The sequence below is a fragment of the Carcharhinus amblyrhynchos genome, chromosome 17 (genome assembly GCF_965287045.1).
Source record: "Carcharhinus amblyrhynchos chromosome 17, sCarAmb.v2.hapA, whole genome shotgun sequence".
Classification (NCBI taxonomy): domain Eukaryota; kingdom Metazoa; phylum Chordata; class Chondrichthyes; order Carcharhiniformes; family Carcharhinidae; genus Carcharhinus; species Carcharhinus amblyrhynchos.
The window spans coordinates 1,058,208-1,070,406 of record NC_137340.1 but is presented as its reverse complement, the minus strand read 5'-3'; the positions used below and the strand labels follow the sequence as shown (position 1 = coordinate 1,070,406).

The following is a 12,199-nucleotide window of genomic DNA, read 5'->3' as shown; positions in this document are numbered from 1 at the left end:
TAAGCTTTAAGGTATTGATGGATAAAGATAAGTATAGTCCTCAAGTTAAGGTGCTAAATTGGGGGAAGGCTAATTACAACAATATTAGGCAATAACTGAAGAATGTAGATTGGGGGCAGATGTTTGAGGGCAAATTAACATCTGGCATGTGGGAGGCTTTCAAGTGTAAGTTGACAGGAATTCAGGACCGGCACATTCCTGTAAGGATGAGGGATAAGTGTGGCAAGTTTTGGGAACCTTGGACAACGAGAGATATTGAGAGACTAGTCAAAGAGGAAAAGGAAGCATTAGGAGGCCGGGAACACACGAAGCAAGTGTGGAACACAAAGAAAGTAGAAAGAAACTTAAGCAAGGAGTAAGAAGGGCTAAAAGGGGTCATGAAAAATCACTGGCCAGCAGGATTAAGGAAAAGTCCAAGACTTTTTATACATGTATAAAGGGCAAGAGGGTAGCCCGGGACAGGGTTGGCCCACTCAAGGGCAAGGGAGGGAATCAATGTGTGGAGCCAGAGGAAATGGGCGAGGTATCAAATGAGTATTTTGCATCTGTATTCACCAAAGAGAAGGACTTGGTGGATGATGAATCTGGGAAAGGGTGTGTAGATGGTTTGAATAGTGTTAATATCAAAAAAGAGGTGGTATTGAAGTTCTTGAGAAACATTAAGGTAGACAGGTCCCAGGGCCCGATGGGATCTACCCCAGGATACTGAGAGATGCAGGGGAGAAAATTGCTGGGACCTTGAGAGAAATCTTTGTATCCTCACTGGCTACAGGGAGGTCCCAGAGGATTGGAGAATTGCCAATGTTGTTCCTTTGTTTAAGAAGGGTAGCAAGAATAATCCAGGTAATTACAGGCTGGTGAGTCTTACATCAGTGGTAGGGAAATTACTGGAAAGGACTCAGACAGAATTTATTCCCACTTGGAAATAAGTGGACTTATTAGCGAGAGGCAACATGGTTTTGTGAAGGGAAGGTGATGTCTCACGAACTTGATTGAGTTTTTCGAGGAAGTGACAAACATGATTGATGAGAGTAGGGTAATGGATGTTGTCTACATGGACTTCAGTAAGGCCTTTGACAAGATCCCTCATGGCAGACTGGTGCAGAAGGTGAAGCTGCATGGGGTCAGAGGTGAGCTGGTAAGGATACAAAACTGGCTCAGTCAAAGAAGACAGAGGGTTAGCAGTGGAAGGATGTGTTTCTGAATGGACAGCGTGACAAGTGGTGTTCCTCAGGGGTCACTGTTGGGACCTTTATTGTTTGGAGAATTTAACAAATTGAGGGATTTCACCTACAACAACAGATTTGGGGGTCCTTATCTGGGCCTGTAGTAACCAGTCTAGTCTCAGTAATGGGATGACCATGAAACCATTGTCGATTTAGGGAGTGCAGGTTCTGGGGTTTAGGTGTTTCAGTAAGATCAGAGAAGGTGGTAGAAGAGGGGGAGATGTGGCATTGTTAGTCAGGGACAGTATTACGGTGGCAGAAAGGACGTTTGATGTGGACTCGTCTACTGAGGTAGTATGGGCTGAGATTAGAAACAGGAAAGGAGAGTTGAAAAAAAATTAGAAAGGAAAGGAGAAAACGCCTGATGGGAGTTTTCTATCGGCCTCCAAAAAGTTCCAGAGATGTAGAGGAAAGGATTGCAAAGATGATTGTAGACGTGAGCGAAAGTAACAGGGTAGTTGTTATGGGGGATTTTAACTTCACAAATATTGACTGAAAAAGCTATAGTTTGAGTACTTTAGATGGGTCAGTTTTTGTCCAATGTGTGCAGGAGAGTTTCCTGACACAGTATGTAGATAGGCCAACAAGAGGCGAGGACACATTGGATGTGATACTGGATAATGAACCAGACCAGGTGTTAGACTTAGATAGGCGAACACTTTGGTGATAGTGACCACAGTTCGGTTACGTTTATACCGCAGGGCAAGAGTTATAGCTGGGGGAAAGGAAATTATGATGCGGTTAAGCAAGATTTAGCATGATTAGGATGTGGAAGGAAACTGCAGGGAATGGGCACAATTGAAATATGGAGTTGATCAAGGAACAGCTACTGCGAGTCCTTGATAAGCATGTATTCTGTCAGGCAGGGAGGAAGTGGTCGAACGAGGGAACCGTGTACTAAAGAAGTTGAATCTGTTGTGAAGAGGAGGAAGACTTATGTCAAGATGAGATGTGAAGGCTCAATTAGGGTGCTTGAGAGTTACAAATTAGCCAGGAAGGACCTAAAGAGAGAGCTAAGAAGAGCCAGTAGGGGATATGAGAAGTCTTTGGCAGGTAGGATCAAGGAAAACCCTAAAGCTTTCTACAGGTATGTCAGGAACAAGAGAATGAATAAGGTTAGATTACGGCCAGTCAAGGACAATAGTGGGAAGTTGTGCGTCGAACCCAAGAGATGGGAGAGGCGCTAAATGAATATTTTTCATCAGTATTCACACAGGAAAAAGTCAATGCAGTCGAGGAGAATACTGAGATACAGTCTTTTAGACTAGACAGGATTGAGGTACCTAAGGAGGAGGTGTTAGCAATTGTGGGAAGTATGAAAATAGGTAAGTCCCCTGGGCCGGATGGGATTTACCCTAGGATTCTCTGGGAGGCTAGGGAGGGGATTGCAGAGCCTTTGGCTTTGATCTTTAGGTCATCATTGTCTACAGGGATAGTGCCAGAAGACTGGAGGATAACAAATGTTGTCCCCTTGTTCAAGAAGGGGAGTAGAGACAATCCTGGTAGTTATAGACCAATGAGCCTTACTTCTGTTGTGGGCAAAGTTTTGGAAAGGATCATAATAGATAGGATTTATAATCTCTAGAAAGGAAAAATTTGATTAGGGATAGGCAACACGGTTTTGTGAAGGGTAGGTCGCACAGGGTGGATGAGGGTAAAGCAGTTGATGTGGTGTACATGGATTTCAATAAAACATCTGATAAGGTTTCCCACGGTAAGCTATTGCAGAAGATAGGGAGGCATGGGATTGTGGGTGATTTAGCGGTTTGGATCAGAAATTGGTTAGCTGCAAGAAGACAGAGGGTGGTGTTTCATGGGAAATGTTCATCCTGGAGTTCAGTTACTAGTGGTGTACCACAAGGATCTGCTTTGGGGCCACTGTTGTTTGTCATTTTTATAAATGACCTGGACGAGGGCATAGGAGGATAGGTTAGTAAATTTGTGTATGACACTAAGGTCAGTGGAGTTGTGGACAGTGCGGAAGGATGTTGCAGGTTACAGAGGGACACAGATAAGCTGCAGAGCTGGGCTGAGAGGTGGCAAATGGAGTTTAATGCAGAAAAGTGTGACGTTATTCACTTTGGAAGGAGTAACAAGAATACAGAGTACTGGTCTAATGGTAAGTTACTTGGTAGTGTGGTTGAGCAGAAAGATCTCGGGGTGTTGGCACCCAGATTGATCGGGTTGTTAAGAAGGCGTATGGTGTGTTAGCTTTTATTGGTAGAGGGATTGAGTTTAGGAGCCATGAGATCATGTTGCAGCTGTACGAAACTCTGGTGCGGCCGCACTTGAGTACTGCATACAGTTCTGGTCGCGGCATTATAGGAAGGGTGCAGAAGCATTGGAAAGGGTGTAGAGGAGGTTTACAAGGATGTTACCTGGTATGGTGGGATGGCATTATGAGGAAAGGCCGAGAGACTTGAGGCTGTTTTCGTTAGCGAGAAGGTGGTTAAGAGGTGACTTAATAGAAACAAATAAGATGATCAGAGGATTAGATAGGGTGAACAGTGTGAACCTTTTTTCTCGGATGGAGATGGCTAGCATGAGGGGACATAGCTTTAAATTGAGGGGTACTAGATAGAGGGCAGATGTCAGAGGTAGGTTCTTTACTCAGAGTAGTAAGAGCATGGAATGCCCTGCCTGCAGCAGTAGTGGATTTGCCAACATTAAGGGCATTTAAACAGTCATTGGATAAACGTATGGATGATATTGGAATAGTTTAGGTTAGATGGGCTTTAGGTTGGTTTCACAGGCCGGCGCAACATCAAGGGCTGAAGGGCCTGTACTGTGCTGTAATGTTCTATGTTCTACGATTGTCAGAAAAACCCATCTGGGTTCACTAAAATCCTTCAGGGAAGGAAATCTGCCGTCTTTACCTGGTCTGGCCTACATGTGACTCCAGACTCACAGCAATGTGGTTGACCCTTAACTGCCCTCAGAAATGGTGGGACAAGCCGTTCAGTTCAAGGGCAAACTGAAATCACTGTCTTCAATTTTTCCCTAGCCACCAACTCAATCACTCTCTGTCGCAAATGTCTTAGGCTATACCAAACTACTTGCAAACATTGTGTTACTTATGACCTGGAGATGAGCTTTCAACCAAATGCACATCACTAGAATCATCTGTTTTTACCCCCATTGCGTTACTCAATTCCTCTCGCCTAAACTTACCTTTGGTTTCTGTAAGACATGACATTCTTGGCCTCTCATTCAACACGTCATCTAAAATTTGGCAGTCCATGTTCTTGCTTGCACCAAGTCTCAATTAAGCATCACCTCTATGCTCGCTGATCCTCATTGGCTTCTGGTCAAACAGCAACTCTCAGGATGGTTACACAACTGGAAGCCATTTGGGCTATCAGGTCTGTACTGGTTTTTTGGAGCATAACTCAGTTGCAAAATTCTTATCCTTGTTTTCAAATCATTCCGTGACATCATCCCTCCTTGCCTCTAATCTCCTCTTGGCCCAAAACGCTCTCTGACAATTCTCATCTCTTAAACTCCCCCGACTTAAATCATTCCACCACTGTCAGTGTGCACTTTTTTGCTGAGACCCAAGCTCTAGAATTTCCTTCCAAAACCTCTCCTTCTCTCTTTAGGTCACCTCCAATCTCCTTAAGTAGCACAATGTTAAAATGTGTTTAATGAAGCTACTGCAAAGTGTTTGGGGCATTATCCTGCATTAATGGTTGTTAATGACACAGATGGTTGTTATAGGGGCAGGAGTAAATCTGTCCACAGGGAGCAGTTTGTAATAGAACATAGAACACTACAGCACAAACAGGCCCTTCGGCCCACGAGTTGCGCCGATCACATCAACACCTACCGATCTATAGGCCTATCTATAATCCCCAATCCCATTAAATCCCATATACTCATCCAGAAGTCTTTTAAAAGACCCCAGCGAGTTCGCCTCCACCACCACTGACGGCAGCCGATTCCATTCACTCACCATAGGCTGATGAGTAACATGTTTCAATGCTCAACACCCCAATGAGGACAAGAACATTTCTCCAGTCTTGGAGAAGCTGATGAGCAGCCCAATTGTATATTGCAATTCACACTTGTACACCAAACATGAATTTCAAGCAATGTTTCAAGCTCTCTAAAGCTGTCATATCTGGTTAAAGAAGATTTGATGAGAAGGGCAGACAAATCCCACTCTACCAACCCAACTGTGCACAAACTTTTCCCTCTCCCCAAGGTACATCATCTCCAGGGAGACAGAAAACAGGTTACTCCAGCAATGAATCTCATGTGGTTCCTGCTCTGTGATGTTAGCTAATCGTGATCCAGGCACTGACCAATGAAAACAGTGAGACAGGGAGATTGGAGGAAGACAGGTCAGAAGCAAATGGCAAAAGCATTTGTCAGTGCTCCTACAGATCAACCAGCACAATGTGAGGGTGGGGCCTCCTCAAGGGATCAGTTAGATAATCCTGTAAAACTCAGAGTGCAAGCTGCTCATCACAATCTATGAGATTGTCTGGAGTGAGGGTGGTTGCAGAGAATTGCAAATCACTCAGATCAAAAAACAGTTCTATGCTGAAAATAATTACCTCAGTCTGACATTGGCCCCTATGTACGACTCATAAGGCTTTTCCACCTGCATGAATTCAAACTCATAGGTTCTGCTCTGTGTCAGCTCTCCAGGCAACGCCAGTTCCTTCACCAGGTTCACAAACTCATGTGTGTTACTCTTATCACTAAACAGCTCTGCAACAGAGAAGGAATAGAGGAAAGTGAAAAGCAGGTTTGCATTTTATAATGTCTGATCAACCCCTACCCTTTCCCCAAGACTCTAAGAGCAGACATTGCACGGTAAGCAATAAGCAGAAAGCCAAGCTCACCATCAACAGCAACCATCTGGCATAAGCAATCAATAGAAATTCACTTTTCCTAATTTAATAAAAAAAAGCTCCTGGATCACAGGAGCTTGGAAATGGAACAGGATTAAATCAAACAAACTGGGATTTAATATTGATGATGTACATCAATATATAAAGGGTTTTCAATGTTTCAGGTTTTGATATTATACCAAAGTGATTCCTGTTTGCTGTAACATCACATTTACTGAGATTTAACACTACATTGGTCACATTTTATAAGTCAATAAGAACATAAGAACTAAGAGCAGGAGAAGGCCTTCTGGTCCCCCGAGCCTGCTCCGCCATTCAATAAGATCATAGCTGATCTTTTCGTGGACTCAGCTCCACTCACGCTTCCACTCACGCTAACCCTTAACTCCTTTACTGTTCAAAAATTTATCTATCCTTGCCTTAAAAACATTCAATGAGGTAGCCTCAACTGCTTCACTGGGCAGGAATTCCACAGAATCACAACCCTTTGGGTGAAGAAGTTCCTCCTCAACTCAGTCCTAAATCTGCTCACCCTTATTTTGAGGCTATGCCCCCTAGCTCTAGTTTCACCTGCCAGTGGAAACAACTTCCCTGCTTCTATCTTATCTATTCCCTTCATAATCTTGTAGGTTGCTATACAATCCCTTCACATTCTTCTGAGTTCCAATGAGAATAGCCCCATCTACTCAGTCTCTCCTCATAAGCCAACTCTCTCAACTCTGGAATCAACCTAGTGAACCTCCTCTACAACCCCTCCAGTGCCAATATATCCTTTCTCAAGTATGGAGACCCAAACTGTACACAGTACTCCAGGTCTGGCCTCACCAGCACTGTATACAGCTGCAACATAACCTCACTGTTTTTAAACTCCATCCCTCAAGCAAAGAAGGACAAAATTCTACTTGCCTTCTAAATTTCCTGTTGACCCTGCAAACGAACTTTTTGCAGTACATGCACAAGGACACCCAAGCCCTTCTGTACAGCAGCGTGCTGCAATTTTTTAACCATTTAAATAATAGTCCATTTTACTGTTATTCCTGCCAAAATAGATGACCGCACACATGCCAACATTGTACTCCATCTGCCAGACCCTTGCCTCCTCACTCAAACTATCTATATCTCTTTGCAGACTTCCAGTGTCCTCTGCACACTTTGCACTGCCATGCATCTTAGCGTCATCTGCAAACTTTGACACACTACACTTGGTCCCCAATTTATGTAAATTGTAAACCACTGCAGTCCCAACACTGATCCCTGAGGCACACCAATAGTCACTGATTGCCAACCAGAAAATCACCCATTTATCCCCACTCTTTGCTTTCTGTTAGTTAACCAATCCTGTATCTATGCTAATACAATACTTGTAACACTGTGCACCTTTATTTTATGTAGCAGCCTTTGGTGCAGCACCTTGTCAGATGTCTTCTGGAAATCCAGATAAACCACATCCACCTTTATTGTCCACCGTGCTTGTAATGCCCTCAAAGAACTTCAGTAATTAGTTAAACATGATCTACTTTTCATGGACCCATGCTGCGTCTTCTCAATGAGAATTTATATCCAGATGTCTCGCTATTTCTTCCTTGATGACAGATTTGAGCATTTTCCCCACTACAGAAGTTAAGCTAACCATCCTATAGTTACCCACCTGTTGTCTACCTCCTTTTTTAAACCATGGCATCACATTTGCTATTTCCCCCACCATCTCCTTTAGTCCTCTGGGATGCATTCCATCAGGGCCAGGTGACTTGTCTACCTTTAGCCTCATTAGCTTGCTCAGCACTCCCTCTTTAGTGACAATTATCATTTCTAGGTCCTCACCTGCCATAGCCTCCTTGTCATCAATTTTGGCATGTTATTTGTATCTTCCACTGTGAAGATCGACACAAGATGCCTTGGCCATTTCCTCATTTCCCCCTTCTTTAAAGGGCCTATGTTTACCTTAGCTATTCTTTTTTGTTTTATCTACTTGTAGAAATTTTTGCTCTCTGTTTTTGTATTCTGAGCTAGTTTACTCTCAAAATCTTTGTTGTCCTTTGAAGATTTCCCAATCCTAGTTGCCCACTAATCTTTGCCACTTTGCATATTTAAATATTTCCCAATGTTAAGATATCATCCCGCTGTATTCTAGGTAAGTGCCACATACTGCTGAGCGATCCGCCTGACCCCAACCTACACTCGGCTTCTCCAGCCACTCCCTGGTTGGAAAACAAATGGAAACAGTGACTCTCCACAAACACAAGTGAGTTCAGCCTCAGCAGGTAAAGGAGAAAAACACAGCCATCAACTTAACACAAATCAGACAGGTCACTCTGAAGTTTATTTTCTACCTGTTCACATTTGTCCTCTATTTCTGTTCTTCCAATGGCTCTCCAACCTGGAAGCTTTTACTATTTTTCCCCATGTAACCTACATCTTGTCTCCCAATGCAATTTAAAAAATAAACTTCTTGTTCATTCTGCAGCCCAACCCGCTCTTCCCTACAGACCACCCCACCACCACCCCTTCTCCCCCTCCCCATCCTTCTCCCCACCGCCCTATTCACCCACCCCCACCCCCCCAGTCCTCCTCTCTAAACCTCCTCCCCAATCCTATCTAACCTCCCTTAATGTTGGGGGGTGGGGGGTGCAAATTAGGCTAATAAACACATAACCATTGATTTAGGAACAGTAACATGACACTAACTTCAGAATGAATAATCGTGGACTATGGGAATGTAAACTAGCCAGGGCTGTTGCCACAGAAGACAGCTCTGCATAATGAACAAACATTTCTCATTTAAAACATGTTGATGGATGTGCTTTTGGTTACATTTTGTGAAACTTCAGTCAGTGACAAAATACAGGGAGAGGGAAGAACAACAGATTCACTGAAAGCAGAGTGAGATCAGCAGTGGTCAGGAATAAGATGGCTACCAACACTAGCCTGATGAGTAGGGTCTCCCAAGAGATAATGCAGGTGATGAACAGACATGAAGAGTTTTTCAGGGTTAGACGTGAGTCACACGGGTTCAATTTGGTGGAAATCACTTTCCCATTCCACTGTCCAGTGTCCCATATTGCTGGACAACAGAAGGGAGGTAACATCCAAAATTTAACAATTGAAATGCTATGAGGTCAGGATATATATTGTTATTGGCTGGAGTTAATGACAGGGTGATTATTGACTCATTTGTCTGAATGTTTACTGGATAATATGATTTGGGAATGTATAATTGACCTCACAGGAGCCTTGTTCTTCAGACTGCTATCCAGCTGTCCATATTCTATATCTCGATGCAGGGTTTCCTCATATCATTCTCCCATTCCATTGTTTGGCTAAATAAAGTCACATCTTCAACATCAATATACTGTATTTTTGAGTCTTTGTATTAGCTTTAGTAACTATACATAGCCTCCAGAGGAAACACTCATCTACACTCGCCCCCACCCTCCCTATTCCCATCCTTTCCACCATCCTACTCCCTTCCTATCCAGCCCTTCCCCCACACACTCCCTATCCCCACTCCCCCCTCCCTATTGAGCCCCCCACCCCACACACTCCCTGTCCCCATTCCTCCTTCCCCGCTACTCTCTCCCTATCCCCCCTCCCCTCCATTATGCCCCCTCCCCCCACCCCCCCCATTCTGACCTTATGTTGGAAGGAAGGTCATTGATGAAGATAGTTGGGCCTAGGACACTACCCTGAGGAACTCCTGCAGAGATATCTCCCAACTGACATGACTGACCTCTAATGACCTCGGACTGAGGGAAATTGTTCCCTCTGGTGGAAGGGTCAAGAACCAGAGGTCACCAATTTATGGTAATTGGCAAAAGAACCAGAGGCAATAAAGAAACTTAGAATCCCAACAGTGCAGAAGGATGCCATTCGGCCCATCGAGTCAGAATTGACTCTCTGTCAAAGCATCTTAGCCAGGCTAAGATGCTCTCTCCCCTCCCCTATCCCCGAAACCACATAGATTCATCATGGCTTATCCATCAAACCTAAAATTCTTGGCACAAGGTGCAATTTAGCATGGTCAATCCACCTAACCTGTACATCTTTGGATGAGGAAAAAAAAACATTTTTATGCAGCAAGTGATTACGATTAATTGCACAGCTTGAAAGTCAGACAGATTTAATCATGGCTTTCAAGAGAAAGTTGAGTAATTATTTGAGTGTAAGGAATTTGCATGGTGATGAGTAAAGTGGGACTAGTTGTGTTTGGCACGCAGGTGTACGACAGGCCAAAAGATTCCTACTGTGGTGCAACTACCCATGATTTAAATCTACAACATGAAATAATCTAATCGTCAAGCCATTCGGTATGCTTGGTTTCATTGGTCAGAACATTGAATACAGGGGTTGAGATGTCTTGTGGAAGTTGTATAAGACATTTGTAAGGCCACATTTGGAATATTGTGTACAGTTCTGGTCACCCTATTATAGAAAGTATAGTATTAAATCAGAAAACGTGCAGAAAAGATTTACTAGGATGCTACCAGGACTTGATGGACTGAGTCATAAGGAGAGGTTGGATAGACTGAGACTTTTTTTTTAACCTGGAGCGTAGGAGACTTGGGGGTTATTTTAAAGAGGTCTATAAAACAACAAGGGGCATAGATCAGGGTAGATAGTCAACATATTTCCCCAATGTTAGGGCAGTCTAAAACTAGACGGCTTAGGTTTAAGGTATGAGGGGAGAGATACAAAAGGGCCCAGAGGGGCAAATCTTTCACTCAGAGGATGGTGAATGTCTGTAATGAGCTGCCAGAGGCTCATTACAGGTATAATTTGGTCTTTTAAAAAGCATTAGATAGTTACATGGATAAGATGGGTTTAGAGGGATGCGGGCCAGAAGAATGCAATTGGGACTAACTTAATAATAAAAACTGAGCGGCACAGACAAGTTGGGCCTGGTTTCACGCTGTAAACCTCTACGACTATCTCCATGACATTCAACACCATCCAGGACAAAGCTGATTTGCACTCTAGCCACCACATCCACTTCCTCCACCACTAACACACAGTAGCAACAGTGTGCATCATCCACAAGATGCACTACAGCAACTCACCAAGGCCCCTTCAACAGTGCCTCCAAACCTCTACCATCTAGAAGGACCAGATACCTGGTCACCCAGAAGTTCCCGTCCAAGTCACTCACCATTCTGACTTGTAAATATATCACCGTTCATTCATTGTCGCTGGGATAAAATCCTGGAACTCCCTAACAGCACTGTGAGTAAACCTACATGATTTGGACTGCAGCAATTCAAGAAGGCAGCTCATCACTACCTTCAAAAAGGCAATTGGGGATGGGCAGTAAATGCTGGTGCGACGCCTTATTCACAGGTTTATTCTGGGTCAACAGCAGAGTGACACATTCTTGTTGGGTCTACACTCAAACTGGAAAGAGAGACTCGTTCTACAGTGCAGGTGAAACTACCTGGCAATGTGGTGCTTATTAAAGAGACTGTGGACACAGCTATATCACTGTCAGCTACACTGATGTCCCTGTAGTTATCATTCTCCACTCAAGCCCAATTGCAGAAAATACAGGTTTAGTCAGGGACAGATCAACAACTTACCAATCTGTCCAACAAACTCAATGCGAATTCCTTTGTGCTCCAAACGCTTGCCCGGTTGTTTAAAGGTAAGATTCACCTAGCAAAAAATTTTAAAAAGGCAAAAATGTTTTTTAAAAATTGGCACCGTTCCGTTTTTGTAAATTTGCTTTACTTTACTCCCCTCATTATTAAGCAGCTGCACAGAGGGAGGAAGGTCATCAGGCACAAGGTGTGACCCAATTCAGTACCAACTCAACTAACAGGTAGAAAGGAGCATGAGGTCCAGCACACCAGGATGATCTTAGGGATGTAAGAAAGAAATGAATAAGCAGGACCTCAAAGCTAAACATCTTCATGAATACTCCCCAATGAGCACAGAAATACCAGGATACACCATACAAGTGCACGGCTGGCAAGATGGTGCAGGAGAGAATGTTTCCGATTGCTGGGGCATTAGCACTAGTTCCATGGGTGTACAAGTTGGATGGGCTGCACTTCAACAGTGCCAGAAGCAACATTCTGGCAGGGCAATTTACTGGTGCCACTAGGGAGGGTTTAAACCAGTTTG

General features: G+C 43.8%; 1 protein-coding gene across 1 annotated transcript in view; it reads right to left on the bottom strand.

Moving 5' to 3' along the window:
* vps26a (VPS26, retromer complex component A) overlaps positions 1-12,199 on the bottom strand; it is a 34,809-nt gene that overhangs the window by 11,358 nt on the left and 11,252 nt on the right. Inside the window, exons 3-4 of the mRNA XM_080205372.1 lie at positions 11,653-11,728; positions 5,786-5,942 (exon numbers count right to left, since the gene is read on the bottom strand). Of these exons, the coding sequence (XP_080061498.1) occupies positions 5,786-5,942; positions 11,653-11,728 (233 nt within the window). The remainder of the gene's footprint in view (positions 1-5,785; positions 5,943-11,652; positions 11,729-12,199) is intronic.